Source organism: Maylandia zebra, linkage group LG13 (genome assembly GCF_041146795.1).
Source record: "Maylandia zebra isolate NMK-2024a linkage group LG13, Mzebra_GT3a, whole genome shotgun sequence".
Classification (NCBI taxonomy): domain Eukaryota; kingdom Metazoa; phylum Chordata; class Actinopteri; order Cichliformes; family Cichlidae; genus Maylandia; species Maylandia zebra.
The window spans coordinates 922,276-946,614 of NC_135179.1; the positions used below are offsets into that span (position 1 = coordinate 922,276).

A 24,339-nucleotide genomic window follows, 5' to 3' on the forward strand; every position below is an offset into this window, starting at 1 on the left:
TTCCGGCTGTTGTCACCATTACACATGCATGCAGTGTTGTAGTTACTTAGCTCAGGAGCCAGAACAGTAGTCAGTGTGTACGATGAGTGACCTGAAGCCCAGCTGTAGCCTTTGTCCCGTTTGCGTCCTCGTGTCTTTTGTTTAAAGTGTATTATCAGGTATCTACACATAAAGGGGTGTGACGTCAATAGCGGGTCCAGTCAGTAGAAAGACCTCATCATCTCCTCCCATCTCTTGCCTCTCCAGCTCGTCCTTACACGTCTAAGGTAAGATTTCAGCGCTCACTTTCTCTTTTACTAACTTATCGTCAGTTTTAAAAAGCTGATATTTATTTTAACTTGCTGACCCATCATTGCCGTGTCTCTTTCCAGGAGTACTTACCTTTTCGATTGTATTGCGCTTTCGGGGACTTGCGCCATGGGGGGATTAGACGCACTCCGGCAGTTTAATTTGCTCAAATGGCTCAGAGAGGAGAGACAATCGAGGAAACTGATTCTCTTCATTGTTTTTGTCGCTCTGCTTCTGGACAACATGCTGCTGACGGTGGTCGGTAGGTGCTTTTCTCACCTTCTGTGTAAAGTTTCCTGCTCCGCTCTCTCTCTGTGTGCAACAGGTAGTCAGGTTTGTCAGTCAGACGTCTCAAAGAGGCGCTTCTTGTGCACTTCATTTTAATATCTACCTAAATCTGCCTCATCCAATTAAATGACGGCGTTTGAACGGTAGAGCCATGTAGACGCTGATAGCACATGTTTAACTTCACAGTTTGGTTTGACATGTACGGACGTCCGACTGCTCTCCATTAGAAAAACACACAGAAAGATCGGATTTAATGTCAGTTACACTGTAGGAGGAAACACATCTCTTCCTGTGCTTCTTATGCACGACCTGCTCTTCCTAAAAGAACAGATTTAGATTCCCTTCAGGGCTGTTTTACAAACAAATAAAAACATGTATGAAATTATCTATTTATAATTACTTTCTTTGCAACATGGCAGAATGTTACTGATAGTTTGGCTGCATTAAATGTTAATTATAACATATTCATCACACATCTCTGCTGTGCACAGACCTGCAGTTTTCCATAAGTGCAGGGAGAATGGATAAAAGCCTCCATGAGCACATTTTCACGTTTTATGAATTTAATAGCAAAGCTCGATTTTTGGTCTGTCATTTTAATTTAATTTAATCTTTATTTAACCAGGAAGTCCGTTAGAGTAACATCTCTTTTGCACGGGTGACCTGGCTAATGCCATACAGCATTACAATCAAATAACATCATAGCAGACAAAACAAGATACAACAGGTCAGAGTCAAAACTATTTAAATACGAGGTCCAGTTTATAAAGAACAGTCACCAAAGCAAAATACATACAGATAAGAAATAAATAAACATGTTTACGAATGTGTGTAAAAACAATAAATGCGTGTAAATGGACACACCCAGTTTACTCCAAGCCAAAGTATATTTTTAACAGGACGAGGAAGGAAAAATTAACAATGCAACAATAAATGCACTGATGATTGGTGGAGCTGATAAACCAGAGACTGATCACCAGAATGTGCAGCGTCAGAGCTACAACCCACAGTAAGATATAGAGGGACAAAGCAGAGCCCGCAGGAGAGCGGAGACACAAAGTTAATGACATTTAAGAGCGGCATGAATGCACGGTGAGTGAAAGAGAGGAGAGCAGAAAGAAGGTGACACCAGGCCAGCTTGTGCACAGCATGCAGGATGTTGTTGATCCTGATCAATTCATGTGTAAATATTTAGTGCTCTGAGTATGACAGCTCTTGGTTTGTATGGTTTTAATGGCTAATTTGCATCTGCCAATCTGTTCTACTAGTTGCAGTTCAAACATGGACTGTATACAAAAGATGGATGGGTTAGCTTGCACCACTGTGAATACACGAGCTGGCTGGCAGCTTCTCAATCACGCAGTAATAGTATAATCTGCTTTATCATTCGTTTCTATTTTAATGGGGACCATAGTTTACACATCAGGAAACTGTTACTCAGATCAAATCATTCAGAGACCGTCTTCTCTATCCAGTGTCTCTTTGCAACCACAGGATTTCCCCTTGCTAGAAAGCAGGATTATTGCTTTGCACAGGAGCTGCTTTGTTTGGAAGTGTAAAAGTGGTTCGATGTGTTCATATTTGGAGCGTTTTTCCAAATGTAAAAAAACAAACTCTCGAGGGTGTCAGCCGAAGCACTGCCAGTTTGAGGTTTGTGCAGTTCCTACAGAAATCACTCTTAACTTTCTGCTCTGCTGTCAGATGTTGCAATGAAGTCTGGATTAGCATCAGTCTGCCTTTCATGTCAGATTTCAGTATATTGGTTCTGTCTCTCCTCTTTATACCCACCAGTTCCCATCATTCCCAGCTACCTGTACACTCTGGATGAGTCGACAGACGTGCTTAAGAACAACACGGCACCGAAGCAGGATTCTCCAGCTTCCTTCCAAAGCATTGTGTCCTTATACGATAACACTGTTAGGTTGTCTGGGTTCAACACCACAGCTAGGACTACTGACCTGCTCCCTCTGACCCCTACTGGTACACAGCTCCCACCAAACTCAACCGACTGCCCCCGCTCCACCAACAAGCTGATTAATGAAAATGTCAAAGTAGGAATGCTGTTTGCTTCCAAGGCCACCGTGCAGCTGATTACCAACCCGTTTGTAGGGCCAATCACAAACAGGTAGGTCTTTGTAATTACTCTGTGTTTCTTTGTCAATGTATACGGTAGTCATTGAGCTGATCACCTTAGATTTAGGAGGCATTACGCCTCTTGTCACTTTTGTAGAAGCGTGCCAAATAGTCATTCAAAACATACTCAAAGTTCTTGCATCTCTTGCACAGTTAAAATAGATCCTACATGTTTGTCATCTTAAAGTACAATCTATGTGTATTCTGTCAGGTCAAACGTTTTTTCTATCTTTCATTTAAATGACAAACAATACTCAGGGAAACAGCATGACGATGGATTTAAATGCATGTGTATCAGAATCACATAAGCTTACTGAGGTAACTCTGTGAAGATTCAAGAAAAGAGCGAAAGCAACAAAAAGAGTAACAGAACATAGAGATTGTATAACATGTTGCAAAAAACATTTTTAAAAAAGACAGAAAATAACCAAAGCAAACGTCTTGATGCTCAATCATCCAGGTAAGTAAATCTCCAAAAGTTGACTCTGTTCATCTGGACGTAGAGTTTTGTGGGAGAAACGTTTCATCATCACCAGGTGACGTCTTCAGTCTCAGCTGACTGCAGGTTTCCAACCTTATAAACAGGACATTTGCATAATGACTGAAACCAGCCCAGTGAAAGGAAATGATGAGTGAAGACAGACTGACAAAGGACAGGACGACAGGATGACAGTAGCACTGGCTTCCTGTCAGACTGTAGAGGCTTCCTGCTTGCTTGAGGCAACATTTTGGTTCAAATTTGTGTCAAGAGAGGACAATGTAGAATTCCACTTATGGTCTAATCTAAAACGAGAGAAGGAACAGACTCCCATTTGAAGTTCTTAGTAGGAAAACATGGTGAACGCGTGAGGTCGATGTGTCTTCGATGGTGCAGTGTCAGCTACGGCTGTCCGACTGAACTAAATAGAGCAGAATTCCTGATTAAACGTTCCTGCACGTGTGTGTCTGATTGTTCATACATGGGTGCTCCACAGTGAGTCACTCACTTCCCTTGAACTACATTAAAAATCCAGTTTTTAAAATATCTTTTGGATTCTTGAAGAGTTAAAATAAATTCTTTTAAGATGACATTTTTTATATTGTGGGAGAAAGATATTAATGTAAAGGGCAGTCAGTGCCATGGTTGAGCTCCAGCTTCCACGGCTGCAGATGTTATACATGATGAAGGAACCAAACTCTAGTGTTAAGCTTACATCTTAGAACACAAGTGTGAGAAGCAAAGATTATCATCACTGCACTATTAGCTGCTTGGTGAAACATGAGGTGACTGTGCCTAAAACTCAAACTCAGTTTACACCTGTTAGTGCAACAGTCTGCTGCGCTAACTGGCGTTTTACTAGCTCCCTTGAGGAAAAGCTGCAGAATTCATTTATGATTTCAGATAAGATAAATCCGGTCGTGTAGCCTCTACAGAGTAAAGTCCTAGTTTTACTTTATTTACAGTCCAGCCTGGTCCTGGTCCTGGTTTTCAGCCTTCAACCAGATTTCTGTCGCATGGTTACAGAGCAACTGATGGGGTTAGATTAGCTGTTGCTACTATTTCATTAAAATTAGACAACTTTTCATAAATGTCCATGGCTCAACCATCCATCGGCTGTCGACGTGAGAGTCCACCGCGGCGTGTGACTAAACTGAACCTGAATAAAACTGGAATAAAACACATGACCTGAGACATGTAAGATTTTATCGTGTTGGTGAAAAACACATTTGAACGGTCCTGAATGATTTGAAATCCTGCTGATGGCGAGAGAACATTTTCCAAACGGTGAATTAGACGTTGAGGGCGGAGGGAAAAGCGTAACTCCACCTGAAAGGCAACATTTAGTGTCTCATACAGACACCCACATATGCTGTAATTGAAGCAAAGAATGTGGTCCTATTACGGCTTCTTAGTCACCTTCTCTGCTGACGGAGGACAATACAAGGCCAGTCAAGCATGTCAGGTATCTAAGCTATGATTTTGTTTTGATGCGGATGGCAGCTTTCAGCCTTCTAATCTTCCTCCACTGTTCTGGTTAACAGGCTAACATTTAAAAGAGAACGCCACATGCAAAAGTAGCTTAGGGTTTGTCAAATCCTTTGCTATCTATCAAGTTTATTAATGATATTACATTATTGTGCTACGTGCTCTTTTGGACCACACTCTCACTCATTTAATAACTGTCCATCAATCCAATGCTTTCTTTCTTTATTCTCATGAATTTCTGCAGCTGTGACCGAATCATCTTCCACTGATATTGTTATAAATGTCTCTTTTCTAAGCTAAAGATAAAGACTCACGTTGGACATTTCTAATGTCTGCCTTTTATCCTCTGTGGCCCTTCAGGATAGGATACCAGCTTCCCATATTTGCTGGCTTCTGTATAATGTTCATCTCTACTATCAGTAAGTTCCAGCAAACAAATGTTCACGATGAGAAGCAGCAGTTTTGCATCATGTCTGATGGTTCTTTGTTTGTGTTGTTGTCCTGTTGTGAAGTGTTTGCCTTCTCATCGAGCTACGCTCTGCTGTTTGTGGCCAGATCGCTTCAAGGCGTGGGTTCGTCCTGCTCATCTGTGGCGGGTATGATCTCCTCATCAGTCTTTAAATATTCACTGTTCTGTATATGTGAATGCATTAACATTCATTCATTGTGTAGAGCCCCTCTATTTAAGATCATCGTCCCAATGTGGACTTATAGGAAACTGTCTGTTTGAAGGCCTGAAGCATATCTGCAACATCTTGTTTGGGTGTGAGAACAGATCATCATTGACTTGATAATAAACTAGATTAAACTGGAAGATGACATAAAACAAATGATGGAGTTATAATCTGATGTGCGCTCAGCGCTCCAACAGATCTGTGCCCAACAACTCTATTGTGAGCCATGCAGTTTCACTGAGCAGCTGTTGTTTCCTGCGCTTATAGAGCAACAGTACAATGGCCTGTGTGTTGCATGTCGCACACATTGGCCTGCAGCGCTCCTGCTGAAACAAACACGTTCTGATCTTTTTCTGCCATACAACTGTGTGTTTTTCAGGGATGGGAATGCTCGCCAGTGTGTACACAGATGATGAGGAGAGAGGTCATGCCATTGGCATTGCCTTGGGAGGTTTGGCATTAGGAGTGTTAGGTATGTGTGTGTAGCTTTTCAGTTACTCTGTAAAGACACCAAATCTGAAATATTCACCGGATCTTTACATAAAACTCCAAATAAATGACAGCACAATAAAAACACATATAAAGTCTGCTTTGTCTGACAATTGCTACAGTGTTGCATTCACATGTGAACTGATGAACTGTCCAGGCTGAACATTGTATGCTGCAGCTTCTACTGATGCATAAATAATTGATGACAACAGAGAAGCTGTCATTTCTACACAGGAAATAAAGAAATAAGCAGACACAGCCTGAGCTTTGTGGCATCCTGAGTGCACTGTGGATTTGTCCATTACTCACCATTCAGCCTTTTCTTCACAGTTGGACCCCCATTTGGCAGTGTGATGTATGAGTTTGTTGGGAAAACAGCTCCTTTCCTTATTTTGGCATTCTTGGCTCTGTTTGATGGAGGTACAGTTGTGTTGCTTCTTTGTATCCAAACTAAGTCGTGCCTGCTAATCTCTGATAGCGATTTACATCAATCCACTGTCTTCACAGCTCTGCAGCTTTTTATTCTTCAGCCCACCAAGGTGACACCAGAGGTGAGTGTCCCTACTTTGATAACTCATTTCCTGTAAATGATCTGCCTTCATTAAGACGACCTTTACAGCTGCAGAACATGCTAAAGGCTATTTCAGTAAATACACAGCATGGAGTGAGAACAGAGAAGCTGCGAGACACGCAACATAACACCTGCTCCACCCTGTGGACATCCATGTTCAGACTGTGTGCATACACCAGGGCCATAATCAGAATACGTTATTTTAATTATATTTATGAAACCTTCTTTTACTGTAAAGAATGTCCAGGAGCCTCATGTCCACTTCCACCTTTAGCCACAATGGATGGTAACGATCTCTTATGTCATCATATGTCTATGAAATTACAATTTAAGCTTTTCCTGATGACAAAAAAGGAAACACAAAAGAAATGCAGTTTCCCTCACTGCAGAGGTCGAGAAAGGGAAACATGTGGCTCAATCCTGGAACCACAAAGAAAGGAAAAAGACTTGCATGCATCCATACAGGGATCATACTGGGATCATACTGGGATCATACTGAGATCATACAGGGATCATACTGAGATCATACTGGGATCATACTGGGATCATACAGGGATCATACAGGGATCATACTGAGATCATACAGGGATCATACTGGGATCATACAGGGATCATACTGGGATCATACTGGGATCATACTGAGATCATACAGGGATCATACTGAGATCATACTGGGATCATACTGGGATCATACAGGGATCATACAGGGATCATACTGAGATCATACAGGGATCATACTGGGATCATACAGGGATCATACTGAGATCATACTGGGATCATACTGGGATCATACTGAGATCATACTGAGATCATACAGGGATCATGCTGGGATCATACTGAGATCATACTGGGATCATACTGGGATCATACAGGGATCATACTGAGATCATACAGGGATCATGCTGGGATCATACAGGGATCATACAGGGATCATACTGAGATCATACAGGGATCATACTGGGATCATACAGGGATCATACTGGGATCATACAGGGATCATACAGGGATCATACTGGGATCATACTGAGATCATACTGAGATCATACAGGGATCATGCTGGGATCATACAGGGATCATACAGGGATCATACTGAGATCATACAGGGATCATGCTGGGATCATACAGGGATCATACAGGGATCATACTGAGATCATACAGGGATCATACAGGGATCATACTGGGATCATACTGGGATCATACTGAGATCATACAGGGATCATACAGGGATCATAAGGGGATCATACAGGGATCATACTGAGATCATACAGGGATCATACAGGGATCATAAGGGGATCATACTGGGATCATACTGAGATCATACAGGGATCATACTGGGATCATACTGAGATTCATACAGGGATCATACAGGGATCATACAGGGATCATACAGGGATCATACTGAGATCATACAGGGATCATACTGGGATCATACTGAGATCATACAGGGATCATACTGGGATCATACTGAGATTCATACAGGGATCATACAGGGATCATACTGGGATCATACTGAGATCATACTGGGATCATACTGGGATCATACTGAGATCATACAGGGATCATACAGGGATCATACTGAGATCATACTGAGATTCATACAGGGATCATACAGGGATCATACAGGGATCATACTGGGATCATACTGAGATCATACAGGGATCATACAGGGATCATACTGAGATCATACAGGGATCATACAGGGATCATACTGAGATCATACTGAGATTCATACAGGGATCATACTGAGATTCATACAGGGATCATACAGGGATCATACAGGGATCATACAGGGATCATACTGGGATCATACTGAGATTCATACAGGGATCATACAGGGATCATACACGGATCATACTGAGATCATACTGGGATCATACAGGGATCATACTGAGATTCATACAGGGATCATACAGGGATCATACTGGGATCATACAGAGATTCATACAGGGATCATACTGGGATCATACAGGGATCATACTGGGATCATACAGGGATCATACTGAGGTCATACTGGGATCATACAGGGATCATGCTGGGATCATACTGAGATTCATACAGGGATCATACAGGGATCATACAGGGATCATACTGAGATCATACTGGGATCATACTGGGATCATACAGGGATCATACAGGGATCATACAGGGATCATACAGGGATCATACTGGGATCATACAGAGATTCATACAGGGATCATACTGGGATCATACAGGGATCATACTGGGATCATACAGGGATCATACTGAGGTCATACTGGGATCATACAGGGATCATACAGAGATTCATACAGGGATCATACTGAGATTCATACAGGGATCATACTGGGATCATACAGGGATCATACTGAGCTCATACTGGGATCATACAGGGATCATACAGAGATTCATACAGGGATCATACTGGGATCATACAGGGATCATACTGAGGTCATACTGGGATCATACAGGGATCATACAGAGATTCATACAGGGATCATACTGGGATCATACAGGGATCATACAGGGATCATACTGAGGTCATACTGGGATCATACAGGGATCATACAGAGATTCATACAGGGATCATACTGGGATCATACAGGGATCATACTGGGATCATACTGGGATCATACAGGGATCATACTGGGATCATACTGGGATCATACAGGGATCATACTGGGATCATACTGGGATCATACAGCACGTTATGCTGGGAAATGTGGGCATCAAACAGGAATGTGACATTTTTCACTTTATTTGAGGTTATCAGCTTCTTCTGCAACATTACAGAAAAATCTCATTTTTCAATGTTCCATCATCTCCTGTAATATTTACAGCTGTGATGAAATCAGAAGTATTGGCTTCATTTTGACTCCAAGATTGTTCACCCAGAGTTTGTAGTTGTGGAGTTTAAGAGGTTAAAGACTCATCGGACACTGAACAACGACTCATTCAGGAAACAAAGAGAGAACAGTACTTTGGGGCCTTTATGGATGACACATGTTCTAAAATATTAATGAAGATAGCAACCAACTAGACAGGTAGTATTGGAAGCAAAGCAGTGGAATCTTCTTGAGTTCATTAGTGAATTCTTTTCCTAACCTTAGCTACTCCTAAAATGTTGAGGGACATCTTTAGACATGTCACTAAGGCTCCACGGAGACTTGCAGCGAGGCAGAATAACCCCACTGGTTCCACTGGGCCCAAGTAGTAATTTATGGACTGGTTATTCAGACTGAAGCCAGCTATTTAGGCTCACTGCATTTATTCTTGTATATTATTCACCTTATTTTTAAGTGTTTGTCATGATTTCAGCATTCTCTGTCTGATTACAGACTTTTTAGGCACAGTGGTTGGTAACGTTTGTCCTAACTGTTGCACTGCATAACTGAAGTCACTATTACGTACATCACAAAGCACCTAGAGATGAGTGTTGGTGGGATTTGGAGCTATATCAATATAATTAAGTTAAACTGTGTGAACTTGTATAACAAAGAATCAGGATTGTGTTTACTAAAATGATCAGCTGTGTTGGCAGTGGCTCTCCAAGCTTTCTGCATACACTCTGTGGTTGTGCTCTCCTCCTCACAGAGTCAGAAGGGAACCCCACTGCTGACACTGATGAAGGATCCATATATAATAATAGCAGCAGGTAAGGGAGTGGTAGTACACTGTAGATGTGACAAACATCATGTCAGTGAGATATTGTGTTTTTGATGGCACTGGGAAGAGAACAGAAGGAAACAGCAGCCAAACAGAGAGCCAGCAGTTGCTTTGTTGGTCACACAGAAAAGAATACGGCTCCAAATTGTGTTGTGAGATGAGTGCTGCACAATCAGTCCACCAAAATAAACACTGTGACCTTATTGCAAATGCAGCTGCTCATAGTAAACAGCTGTGCCACTTCCTCTGGCTTTTATAGGTGCACTCAAGAATGTCCCTGTCGAGATGTAGTAATGTTTGTAGTACAAAGGGTACATGCGTACATTTATACAGTTCGGGCATCCAGGGAGTTCAGAATCCCCCACGGTCCCTGACATGGATTATCTTTGCTGGCCCACTCATCCTCAGGCAGCATTAGAGCTCGCAGTGTTGAATTGTGAGCTTTGCCTTTTGCATAGAGCTCTTTATGACGATAACTGTCTCGATAGTCAGACAGTCTCCTACAATAGTCATAATAACATCACAAATGGGTTGATTATAGCAGCAGTTATTTCTTTAGCAAAGGCAGATTTTCCGGGTACATGTAGAAGCAGAAGTTATATACAGGAAATATATTTGCCTTGATTTATTAATTTACCTCAAAAAGCACAAGTTACACAAGCACAAACATACTGCAGTCACAGCTTCTGTGGGAAGACTGAATATGACAGATGATTATTGTCATTCTGGTCCTTCGTATACTGTGGACTTTTCCTCAGATATGATCTTTGCCAACCAAACTCTGAGGTTGGCCTGTACCGCTCTCCTTTTACACTCTGTCGTGGGTGATTTCCATTCATAACACGGGTCTGCAACCACAAAGCTGCATGGGGTTAAATCACTGTTTCTTATAGATTTTCCATCTGGTTCAGTTTTCTTGCAAAACTCATGTTTTTAGTGTAGTTAAGCGTACAATTCCCCTTTTTAAACTGAAATCTGATATCCTGTACTTGAGTCAAAACCCATATCCCACAAAGATTTCTTACATTAATGTAATATTCCTATGAGCGAGACTCGAGAGAAACACAAATAGAAAATGGGAGGAAATGAGGGGGAGGGTGCGGCGGGTTTGATGGTGTGAGGAGCTCAGACGATCAAATCCAACCAGGTTTATTTTGTTCATAGCCAAAGGTAAGAAATCACAACAATGATGCATAGCTCATTGTACTAAAATATTGATTTTCATTCCTGTTGTGCTTTTTTTTAATGTAAACTCTTCATGTTTTGCAAAATAATAACTTCATGATGGAGGGAGATCATTTTTGGATTCAGGACCCAAAAAACATCGCATTGACCAAAAATCCCCCCACGCACTCGTTTTGTTTCTGCAGACCTGTGTGATGGATCACACTCAGCCTGGTCCCTCTGTCACTGTAAGGCCTTTGTTTGCTCCTCGTGTCTGTGAAATGTCATATGTCAGCTTTTCCCTGCATGTCAATTATGTGGCAACATGGGAAGAAAGAAAGCAGGCTGTACGCTCGTCGGTGTGTGGACGTCGGAGCTGGGGGAAAACGTCAGGTTAAAAACAGACGATAATTGACGCCGCACTTATCTTCAATCTTCATCCCCAGGTGCCATTTGTTTTGGAAATATGGCTATTGGCATGATGGAGCCAACTGTGCCAATCTGGATGATGGAGACCATGTGTGCCAGGAAATGGCAGCTAGGTATTTACAAAGCTCTGCTCTGCACACAAAAACACGTTGTTACAGCACCTTTATAAAAGGCACTGCTGAGCATCCTAATGCAGTTTAACAGCACACATGTACCACTGAGCTTGGGAAGGTGTAAATGCTGAGTTTGTGTTGCAGGTGAAGTTTATGATTACAACCCAAACTGGGGCTGCTTCTGTTGTTGTAGAGCATCCTCGCCCAAGTAAATGTAATTAACACGTCTGTGATAATGTCTATTAGGTCTGTTGTATTATAATTACACAAACAGAATGATCATTTTTGTGTAACAGCACAGTCAACCACTGTTTACAGAGTCCTTACAGCTCGTATACAATGATTATGATTAGGTAGTATTTTCATACAAATATCATGGAGGCAGAGAAAAGAGACAGAAGTGTCCTTGCACTGCTGTGTGAACACCACTCATCTGTTTCACAGTAAATATCTGCACACATGCATGTATGGTCACCTGCTTCCTGTTTCAGAAGAGCCGTTCTTCTACAGATCTCCCCCGGCTGAAAGGGAGTTCTTCCTTCCTGCTGTCGCCAAGGGCTTTCTTATAGAGGGCTGTCTCTATATCAGGGTCCTTACCTGTAGCTGTACACAAGCTTCCTGAGGCGAATGTTGTTGTGATTGCGCACTACATAACTAAACTTTAATTTCATTTATATACTACATTTATATTTTATATATAGTGATGTCGTGTAAAAGTGCCACTTCGCCATCATGCCAGATAGTTTCCATACCAAGACTTCCTGTAGTCTGTGCTGTTATTAGCTTCTTCCTGCAGCCAGCTTTATATAAAGTCTGGGTCAGATAAAAAGGATGAGGGGGAACAGGATATTAGGGTGTCAGATGCTGGCAGGTGGAAAGCACAGGTCTTCATTACGGACAATAGAAGATGTACAGCAGCTCAGTGATGAGGCATTGATAGAGATCTGCTTATCTCTGGGAATCCTGGCTACACCTTCAGCCTCTCATGTCTCTGTGTGTCTGTTTCTGGCACAGGCGTTGCTTTCTTACCAGCATCCATCTCCTACCTTATTGGAACCAACATCTTTGGCACGTTTGCACACAAAATGGGGAGGTAGGAAGGGAAATTACTTTTATCTCCTTCTCTCTCTCTCTCCTGGTGGCTTTGTCATATCTGTTTCCGCTCCTCTAAATGAGTTTTCAGCATTTTGAGTGTTTCTGAGACTGGCTTTATTGAAGCCTTGACGATACAGGGAATCTATCTGTCTATGACCCGAGTGCTATATTCTTTTAAGGCTGTTGCTAATGCCAGTCACCAGAACTGTTTTCACCATAACCCAAGTCGGAACATCACCTGTTCAGTTTACTAACTTCACCACTACAGAGACTGCCAGACAAGCGATGTTTATGTATAATGGGTTTTTTTAAACGTAAAAATCTTACGTGTTACATACTTTTTTTAGTCTTTCTTTACTTGGCATCCAACACATTTAATCCTTCTTGAGTTTTTTGACTTAATTATCAGTGATTAGTTGAAAACAAACACATGGTGTACCATGAGGGGCGTACACATTGAGAAATTAGAGAACTGTTCCCAACAAGACTGCAGCTCATGTCTTGAATTCTTGGGGTTAGCTCATGTTGCAACACTAAAAGAGGTTTAAACAGTCTTTTTCACAATATTTAACATGTATTATATGTCAGAGGTGACTAGTGTGCCAAAGCACAATCAAAGAATACACCCCGAAAACTGCACACATCTTGCAATTTTATTGTTAAAACAGCTATGTTACTTAGTAGGTACTGTACTTTTTATGAGTCTTCATAGGAGCTACCAGGTCCACCTCTGGGTATCTGCACATGTGCCAAAAATGCTCTTATTGGGTTGTCTCCCTGTTCACAAGAATACTTTGTACTGGTTGTTATACACCACTTTTCTACTCTACCTGAACACTCAATACACTTTTTTGTATTCACCCATTCACACAAGCACATATGTGCTTTCAAACATTATCACACATTTATACTACAATGGATGCGTCACATAGCAACTCTCCCCCAACACTTGGCATGCAGACCTGCTCTACGTCCTGAGCTACAGCCACGCCCCTCGCTGCCCTTCAACAGAAGACTGCTCAAAAACTAACAAAACAATATCTGCCCAAGGGATCGCCTGTCTTCTTCCCCCAATCTGTTCTACTATGAACATGATTTCTTTGAATGTTTTCAACCCAGCTGTGTAATCCTTAGAACTGGTTTGATGACATGACTGTCATTCATGTGGTTGTTATTCACAACTTTTAGATTATGTGGAAGTGAAAATATTGATTTTTATTGGAGGTTTGTAGATCTTACTCTGGACACAGTCTGAATATTTCACACTACATAGTTACAAGTGTGGTGCTTAAACAGGACAGTGTTGCCTTCAGCAGCATCGCAATGAGTTTTGTGAACATTTACAACATGTTGATCCTCTGACGACACAATTTAATGTTACACATTAGCCCGATAAACATAAACAGCTCCACAATGTAATGTAAGTCCATGGAAAAGCTTTTCCACTGTTGGGTAGCTAGTCAAAATTGGCATCAACATCAAACTGACTATATTTTTCTTCAACCAAACACAAAACAAAAACACAAGAAATGCTTTAAATAAAAGTTATAGAACTGTCATGGCTGCTGGGGCAGAATCTAAACAGGGAGGAAACTAGAAACAAGTAAAAAGAAACTAAAAGACCTGAGATATGGAACACAACACATGGAAACCTGGATCATGGGGAATGTCATGGGTGTCACGTGGGGCACGCAGGCAGGGTGGGGGGTGCAGGCAGTAACAAACAGAGGACGACACAGGGCTTTAATACACAGGGAGAACGAGGGAACGGGACACAGTAGGAGAGCACAGCTGGGAGTAATTAAACATGACAAGAGGCAAAACTATTATGTTTTCAAAGTAAAACAGGAAACATAACATAGGACACGGACTGTCAAAGTAAAACAGGAAACATAACACAGAGATGCAGCCTTGACAGGGCAGACAGAGCAAACATGGAAGACAGAGGCAGAAACAGGAAGACTAAGAACCGTAAATAACACTGAAACCAGTGACTAGAGACTCTAAGACGAAACATAAATAAACCTGAAATTAGATTTTTTTTTCAATCTAAACTTGATCTCCAAGCATAACCCTTGTAGCCAAACACAGCAGTAAGACATCTCTTGGTCACCAGGTGTGATTTTGCCAGAATGCTCTTTAAAGAAAGACCCACGACCCATCCTTGCCTTTTGGTTGAGGCAATGAGGTTCTCATCTAACGCTTCCCAGTCCATGGCTCAGTTTTGGTTTCATCTGACCACAGCACTTTCTCCCAAGCCTCCTCTGAACATCTTTTAGATGTCCACATGCAAATTCAAGACAGGCTTGAACATGTGTCTTCTTGAGAAGGGGGACCTTGCAGGCACTGCAGGATTTTTATCGAACTACCTTCAGCTCTTTAACAGGTTCCTTCAGTCTAGTTTTGGGATGTTCCACCACCTTCTCATTATCAGTTGCAGAGCTGTTGTTGACTGCTCAGATCTACATGTAGAATGACCTTTTTCAGTGGGAAAAACATTTCATCACTCATTCAAGTGACCTCTTCAGTCTCAGCTGACAGCAGCTTACCCAAACCCATAAACAGGACATTTGCATAATGACTGAAACTACCATCACGAGTAACAATGGGCTGTGACTATTAGCATGTAAAATGTCACGAGCATTGATGCCATGAGAGTGTTGGGGAATAGCTGCAATCACACTATTGTAAGATGGTGAAAGACGTACCCAAACAAACAGTCTGCTTTCATTTTTGAAAAAGTCCACAACTGTGTCACCAGCAAAGCAACCCCCCCCCCCCCACCCACCCCCCCCCCCCCCCCCCACACACACACACACACCATCACACTTCCTCCTCCATGCTTCACAGTGGGAACCGTGCATCGAGACCATTGTTCACCTTTTCTGCTTCACACAAAGACCGAGCAGGCGGAACCAAAGATCTCAGATTTGGACTCCTCAGATTTCCACTGGTCTGATGTCCATTCCTGTGGTTCTTGGCCCAAACAAAGTCCTGGTTTCTCAGCAGCTGATCATAAAGGCCTGATTCACACAGTCTCCTCTGAACAGCTGATGTAGAGACGTGCCTGCTACTGGAGCTCTGTGTGGCATCTATCTGGGCTCTAATCTGAGGAGCTGTGATTTCTGAGGCTGCTGACTCGGATGGATTCATCCTCAGCAGCAGAGGGACTCTTGGTCTTCCTTTCCCGGGGCGTCCTCATGTCAGACAGTTTCATTGTAGCGCTTGATGGTTTTTGCGACTGCACTTGGGGACACATTAGCAGTTTTCCAGACTGACTGACCTTCAGTTCTTACAGTAATGACAGGCTCACCTGTGAAACCATGTTGGTGACTACATCATGAAGCTCACTGAGAGCAGGTCGAGGGTTTGCAGCCGTGGGTGGCTACTTTCAGAAATGTTTAGAGATATTTACCATTATGACATTCATAATTCCATATATCTTGCTTAATGAATATTTGATGTCTTCAGTTTGGATCTACAACGTAGAAAGTAGTAAAATAAAGACAAACCATTAACCATGTCCAAACATCTGACTGGTAGTGTACACCATATCACTGTGGCCTGCCCCAAGGATCGAGTCCTCCAAGAAAAACAAAGTTCTCTGATTTCCTTACATGGAAGACTGAGCATGCATCGATATTGCTTAGCTCAGCGGTCCCCAACCCCCGGGCCTCGGACCGGTACCGGTCCGTGAGTCGTTTGGTACCGGGCCGCGAGAGTTGAGGCTCAGGTGTGAAATGTATAGTTTTCAGGGTTTTTATTGGTTTTCAGCGTTATTTTGTTATTGTTTTTATCGTTTACTCGGTTTTCCTGGGTCTTTTCACCTGTGTTATGAATAAATCTTCTTTTTTTCGGTACTAGTTTTATTTTGTTGTATTTATCCGCCACACCTTAAAGGCCGGTCCGTGAAAATATTGTCGGGCATAAACCGGTCCGTGGCGCAAAAAAGGTTGGAGACCGCTGGCTTAGAGGTTGCAATGATTATTCTGACATTGTTTGATATTGTTTGGTTTGTGCTTACATGAGTCTGTTTAAGAAAGAGGAAGTACAGACGAGGTTCTGTTTAGCCTGGAAAATACATTTTATATTCTCATGAAAGGAAATCTTCCTCAGTGTGGTAGTGACTGATTACTTCTTGTCTCCCTTACAGATGGCTTTGTGCTCTTATTGGAATGGTTGTGGTTGGGATCAGTGTAATATGTGTAAGTATGTGACAGTCAGCTACATCACTAGAATAACTTCAGAGGTCACCTATGGGCAATGTTACGAGCCCTGTTGAGTAAAAAGTTTGAAATGGACCTGAAACATTGTTCTTTAAATGTAAACAACGCATGCATCATGTAAGCCAGCTGGTATAAATGTAACTTTATACCCATTAAATGTTCACTGCAGTATGTAGTGCCTTATGTGTGTGTTAAACCAGATAAGGACTTTTTATATTTAGAAAAGCTAAAAAATGCTGGAGCAAGAGTCACAGCTCTGTATGTGCCTGATAAACAACACAGATTTCCTGTTTCACATTACTCTGCAAATCCAGTTCTGCTAATGGGAGTCTGACTTCTCAATGGTTTCCATGATCAAATCTAAAAGCAACTGTCTTTTTTCACTGTTTTTAAAATTGCTGATTATTATATATTTTATATTATTCATTAAAATGATCATTTGTTTGTTCTAGGTTCCCTTTGCTAGAGACATCTATGGTCTGATTCTTCCTAACTTTGGTGTTGGTTTTGCCATTGGTAAGATTACTACGTGTACTGATTCCACCTATGAATGTGTGCAGACTTTGATCAGGTAAGAGCATTATGATTGTGTTACAGGCATGGTGGATTCCTCTATGATGCCTATAATGGGTTACTTGGTGGACCTGCGGCACGTGTCTGTTTATGGAAGTGTGTATGCGATTGCTGATGTAGCTTTCTGCCTGGGATTTGCAATAGGTAAGCAAGAGCAAACGCCATAAAACATCCATATGTTTTAACCTCGGGCTAAAATAGCAGTATCAGTTCCTGGAAACCTTTTGTCATCTTGCTTGTGTAATGGTGGAGAACTAATCCTTGGCTAGAGACACACAGAGGGGAAATGATTTACAGCTACAGTCATTGCTATGGCATTCATGCATACATCGTGGACATGAATGCCATAGCTATTTATGTTTAGGATTTCTTTGAGCTGTTCATATTTAAGTGTGGAAGCATTGTATAACATATTCCAAAATACGTACTTACCCACCCAATCAGCTCATTGTTTTGAGGAGTTGCATTCACTTCGATGGACACAGGTATTCTACAAACATCTGTGATAGAATGGGTCATTCTCAGGAACTCAGTAATTCAAGCATGGTACCATGATAGTGTTCCACCTGTGCAACAGCTCCACTGGTGAAATTTCCTCACTACTAAATATTCTGCACGACTGTTATAACAAAGTGGAAGGTCTAAGGAGCTTGGAAAGAAAAGCGTCTGGACTTCTTTAAGTTGCTTGAAGACGTTTCACCTCTCATCCCAGAAGCTTCTTCAGTTCTAAGGTCAAATGGTGGAGAGTCCCAGATATAAACCTAGTGGGAGTTTCCCCCCACAGAGGGACAAAAGGACCCCCTGATGATCCTCTAATCGCCTGAGCCAAGGTGTGAAACTGGGTGTGGGTCCCAATCAGCCAGAGTTTCGGGTGAGCTCATTGTGAAACCTGACCCCACCTTATCATGTGATTTCCTGAGGTCAGAGGGCCCAGGATGTGAGTGGGCGTTAAGGCGACTGTCTGCCACACCCGCTTTCACACCTTGGCTCATGTCATTAGAGGATCATCAGGGGGTCCTTTTGTCCCTCTGTGGGGGGAAACTCCCACTGGGTTTAAATCTGGGACTCTCCACCATTTGACCTTAGAACTGAAGAAGCTTCTGGGATGAGAGGTGAAACATCTTCAAGCAACTTAAAGAAGTCCAGACGCTTTTCTTTCCAAGCTCCTTAGACTACGATGACCTGGATGACTGAGAACCTTCACAGACAACAAAGTGGAAGCATTTGGAGACGAAAGCAACTCAGACACAAAGTGGCAGGCCACATAAAATCTGACCGCTTAGCTGCTCTGCAAGGTGATGAACTCCACCAAAGAAACAGACTAAACCAGTAAGTGGTCCGTTTTCTCCTGATGCAGGTCCATCTATTGGAGGTTCCATTGCTGAAAGTATTGGCTTCCCTTGGCTGATGACCATCATTGGAATAGTGGATATAATATTTGCTCCTCTCTGCATCTTTCTGAGGAACCCACCAGGACAAGAAGAGAAAATTGTAAGAGTCCAAATACACCTAAATACAGTCAGCCAGCTCCTACATTTGTCACAAAACAGCTGTGTGGTAGTCCAAGGGCAGAGCCAACGATTCGGGAGACAGGAATGAATTCAAAAAGCAGTTTTAATGCTGTTACCTGAGAGAGAAAACTAGAAAAATCAGATCAGAGAAGCACACAACCATGAGGGAACACGTGACAAAGCACGAGGACAAACTCAAGCAATAAATACAGAGAAATGCTCCTGAGCTAACACCAGAAATGCAGTGATTATGTTACACAACTTGAGTACAATATGTGAATTTCAAAATTCAGGTTCTGTCAGAAAGTTTTCAAAATCATGCACAGTTAAAAAAAAACAACCAAGAGCAGCCACTGAAACACTTTTCAACAACTGTCATTTCAGGCGATTTTAATGGACACAAACTGTTCAATGAAGACGAGATCGTACTCTACTCAGGGGGCATACTACCAGGGTGAAGACATGGATCCAGAATATGACGATTATGATTAACAGGACCCCAGCCATGCAGGGTAACCCTTCAGAGGATCTATTTTGTTGTACAAAAAGAAGGAATAGAAGAAAATCACAGCAAATGAAACGAAACAGCCAAGATATTTCCACGTGAATGTCCTGCATTCAATCGTCACTGTTCACTGTCTTCTTAGCAGTTGTACTGGAGCAAACCAAAGTTGTCCTTTATCTGTGGTCTCAAGCGCATTGTGTTGCACGTATTTTGTTTAGCCAACAGCCTTATTCGATGGGAGCAAAACACCTTTTAGGTGCAGTTTGCTGAGCTGTCTTTATCCATGAACTGGACATTCAGTTTTAACATAACAGCCCTGGGTATTAGTGTCAGATTTAGGTGTGTAACTTGGTATTAAAAATGGGGATTTGTGCGATAAGTGGAGTTTGTCAAAATCCAGGAGGATTTGTCAGACGATTTCTTTTGATATTTCCATGAAAGGCCTCCCCTGCACCGCTGCTGTAGATGACCTGTGTCAGGAAGTTACTTAGATGAGGAATGTATTCTTAAACACATTATCAATACATGTTTATCCTTCTAGCAAGAACACAGACTGCATGTTTTTAGAATCTCTGCAACCTTCAATGATAAAAGTCAATTAGAATAAAGCCCATGTCCAGATTACACCAGTGCTACCAGCATATACCACAGCTTAGTCACACGCATACTTTAGCACAACAGCGTGGACCCCGTCTTGGGGCTCTGGTCTGCAATGGTCGGCTTACTAATAGAAATAAACATGTTACAAAAAGTCTTTACAACTATTTTCCTCATTCACAACAGACGTATGAGGTACTTTTTAAATAATGTACACATTATTGTGTGAATGCTTTGATGAAAGGCGACCCTACACAGGTCCTGTTCATGCTGCTGGTGAAGCATTTGTCTGCTCTGACGGAAACCAATCTCCGGGTTCTGCCCTACCTTCAAAGCCTATTAGACAGTTTATATGGTTTATGGATGCAACTTGCTAACCACTCTAGCTAGCACTGATTTCACTCATATGGACAAAAGTACTGTGTTGCTGACACATTACCCCTGCATACTGTGCTCAGCCATGGAAACCAGTTACTGAGTCAGCAGTGTTGATTTTTACACAGTAGCATTCAGTGACCCCCGACTGTAACTTTACCTGTTACACTGTGGCTGAGCTGCTGTAACCATAGCGACTCTTAACTCTGGAGGGGAGAGGTTTGAGTTTATACACCTGTGGCATTGTCACTGAAAACACCTGGATTCCAATACTTTTGTCCATATGGCTCCAAAACAGCAAACCTCTATGTGTGAGTCGGGAAAATAACAATGGCATCATGAAGGCTGTGTCCATATGTGGACAGTTCGCTGTAGGCAGAAGAGCAGAGTTGTAAGAAGACACATTGGACCTTTATGCTTTCTATTGCCTCAAAACTGCCAGTGTAGTTTCATACTGATTAATAAATCAGTGTCTGCAGCAAAAGATTTGGACTAATTACTGTTGCTTTAAATGTTCCAGTCTGACTGGCATCTGAGAAGTGCTCGTTATATGTCATAGTTTTGGCAAACGAAGAGCACCAACGTCCGTTTGGACACAGTTTGGTTTGTAATGTTAACTGGACTCAGGTCTGGGCTCCTTCTAATGGCTCAGTGCATACTGGGACTATGAGCTGGATGACTTCATAAACACTGACACAATCCTGACTTTAACCGTAAGCTCTTCGCTTTCTAAAATAGTGTAAAAATGCATAATTGCAAGACTTTGTTGGGCGCAGAGTTTTATGTGTACTGGAATATATTTATTAGAACAAAAATTCAAAACAGACAGAAGGAAACTGATTTAAAATAAAACTTTAATTCATTCATTTCTGAAGGGAACCAGATGAAGCATACAGATCCTGTTGGACAACACAACAGCATGCAGTTTCTGCACTGATTTTTATTGTGGCCAATAGTGGAAGCAGCAGCATTTTGATTGACAGTTAGAAGCGTGTAACCAGCTGCGGTTGAGTATGGGGTAGGGTTGTTTCCTGGTGACCTTGCCCTGAGCCTTTCTGAGCCATCATTAATGTTGTTTCTTACATCTGTGCTTCCTGTGCTGTGTCAAAATATCAGTTATGGAAAAGACAAGAAGTCTGTGTTGAGAAGCTGTATCTGTTTAGTACAATCACAACGAGCTCCACCAGAGCGGAGGACTAGGTCAGCATACTGGAGAACATGTTTATTGTTGGCTTTGATATGTTGGCAGCTGGCAGCAGCTGTGTGCTATACTGCTAACCTAGAAACACTTGTGATTGCAGCGATGTGCTCCTGCATTCTGCTGGCTTGTATGTATGAAGTGCATCTGCAACAAGAACTAGCAAATACAAACATCCGTGAGTCAGGATTGTAAGATCGTAAGCTTCATGTGTAGCAGTGGCAATGACAGCGTGAGTCAAGAGGGCGTGGCCACATTTAAATCAGGTACAGAATGTGACGCAGTGTGACTGGATGTCATTCACAATCATCATTCGTTTATAGGTGACCCCAGAAACATCTGAGTTTGTAATGATAATAACGAATCCTTAATTAAATTGCTTGATAGAAAATAAAAACACATGCACAGGGTCACTTCAAGTCAAATTTATTTGTACGGCTCTATTTAGACATGAGGTAAATCAGAGCGTGTTCACAGAGGGAAAGAAAGTTTAAAACATACGATAGTGTGTATGATGTGCACGCTGTGTCGAGTACACAGCGTGCACATCATACAGTACTATACCGGGTCAAGAACATAAGCTACCTTCAGCTGCTGATGCACAACGGATGGACCGTTTGATCTGACGCAGACAGTCTTGGCAGTGGCAGGTATCCCCTCACACTCTTGAACCTCGATGTGTTAACCACTACACTATGGAGCAATGGTGTGAATGTTATATTAGAAGTGCAGAACTGAACTGACCTTCTATTACAAGCTTAATTCATCCCAACTGAAAGCAAAGACAGAGAAACGTCTGTATCATGACAGCGTAGCTGACCCTACAGGATAACTAGCTTGTGCAGCAAATGATTATTGAATGCAAGCTGGATTCAGTGCAGTTTTTGGCTCCGCCCCGTAACCTTTGAACCATCATGAGATTATGTCTTAAGATAGATGACAGATCATTTTTTGTTTCTTTGTAGTATAGCGCTGTTTGTCAAAATGTTTGTAAAACTACAAACTAATTAGTTGTTACATTTTGATGGCCTTGTTTCTTAAAAAGGTTCTTGTAATGTTTATGGTGTTTATAATGTACTGAATCTTGTGCCATATGCTTTTTCTTTTTCCTCTTTCTGAACTGTGAAAACCTGTACTAGATTTAAGCAAGAGTAAAACACTACCATTAATATAAACCATCTAGACTTGTTTATCCAGAACGGGCCTCGCTGGACTGAGCTGGGATCAACACGCCCAACACTCCTCTCTGAACTCTAACGACCAATCTACGAGTCGTTTCTGGGTATTTTTGTGCACGTTTTGTGGTTTTGGTCAGAATCTATTGAAAATATGTCACTCTGTCAGTCTTATATGTATTTGACTGGATTGTTTTTCATACTTGTGGGAACACCATATGCTCTATTAAATGTTGTATACTGTGCAAAAGCAGTTTTCTCCGTAAAGACGACACCTCTAAATATCTGGACGGTGAATTTAAAACACTGAGCATTCAGACCAAATGTTGGTCGAGCTGAGGCTTCATATCATCCACATGATACCTCAGAATGTACACAAAAATAACATGCGTGTGGCTAACACGTAGCACTTTAACAGGTCCCAGAAATCCTCATGTTGATTAGTCGTGCCGAGCGCTTGAAGACAGCAGATGGGTTGTCATGACGGGGGAATGTGGGAGCAGACACTCTGTAATCAGGCTGTCCATCTCAACACTGGCCTTCAATTACTTTGCAGATGCTCACACGATACCTCCTTTCCCTCTTCACTGAAGCCTGAAACACTTGTTCTTGCAGCAGTGTAGGTGAACCAGAGCTTTCTATGTAATATTACATTTCTGTGTGCAACTATTTTACAAATTAGTTTCACAATTTCTGAAGGGGGCGGGGCTATGGCCTTAAATGGTACACTACACAGCCTTCAATGAGGAGCTGGGGACACGCTATCAAAGATCATCATTCAATGACACTAGCAGCGGTGCTGTCTCTGCTGTGATGATTATCATTTTCAATGGTAAAGCAAAACAAAATCCTTAATGCGTTAAAAAAAATAGCAGAGATGGTAAATGGTAAATGGCCTGTATTTATATAGCGCTTTACTAGTCCCTAAGGACCCCAAAGCACTTTACATATCCAGTCATCCACCCATTCACACACACATTCACACACTGGTGATGGCAGCTACATGTAGCCACAGCCACCCTGGGGCGCACTGACAGAGGCGAGGCTGCCGGACACTGGCGCCACCGGGCCCTCTGACCACCACCAGTAGGCAACGGGTGAAGTGTCTTGCCCAAGGACACAACGACCGAGACTGTCCAAGCCGGGGCTCGAACCGGCAACCTTCCGATTACAAGGCGACCTCCCAACTCTTGAGCCACGATCGCCCCATAAGTGAGAAGTTATCGATGTATTTGATTGGAAACGAGTCTACAGCCTCACTGCTAATTTCACACTATGTTCAATCCGTTGCACTTTGTTATTAGACTGTTTTCCAGTCATTCAAGCA

At 42.1% G+C, this 24,339-nt stretch overlaps 1 protein-coding gene across 2 annotated transcripts; it reads left to right on the forward strand.

Annotated features, from left to right (window-relative positions):
* slc18a2 (solute carrier family 18 member 2) lies at window positions 1-23,262 on the forward strand. Of its 2 annotated transcripts, XM_014411614.3 has the most exons (16): window positions 1-266; window positions 372-550; window positions 2,368-2,701; window positions 5,036-5,094; window positions 5,188-5,271; window positions 5,729-5,821; window positions 6,169-6,258; window positions 6,346-6,389; window positions 9,980-10,040; window positions 11,662-11,757; window positions 12,772-12,850; window positions 17,006-17,057; window positions 17,531-17,594; window positions 17,676-17,795; window positions 19,009-19,142; window positions 19,547-23,262. In XM_014411614.3, the coding sequence occupies exons 2-16, from the start codon at window positions 418-420 to the stop codon at window positions 19,652-19,654; spliced, it is 1,551 nt and encodes a 516-aa protein (XP_014267100.1). In that variant the 5' UTR covers window positions 1-266; window positions 372-417; the 3' UTR covers window positions 19,655-23,262. The 2 variants fall into 2 exon arrangements, with proteins under 2 accessions (XP_014267100.1, XP_076747468.1); XM_076891353.1 differs by lacking the exon at window positions 1-266 and having other exon boundaries at window positions 313-550.
* The last annotated feature ends 1,077 nt before the right edge of the window (window positions 23,263-24,339 follow it).

Coding starts and splice junctions, on each gene's coding strand:
- slc18a2 (XM_014411614.3), top strand. CDS start 418: ATGGGGGGATTAGACGCACTCCGGCAGTTTAATTTGCTCAAATGGCTC. Junction 17,595..17,675: donor TGGTGTTGGTTTTGCCATTG/GTAAGATTACTA, acceptor ATTGTGTTACAG/GCATGGTGGATTCCTCTATG. Junction 19,143..19,546: donor CAGGACAAGAAGAGAAAATT/GTAAGAGTCCAA, acceptor CTGTCATTTCAG/GCGATTTTAATGGACACAAA.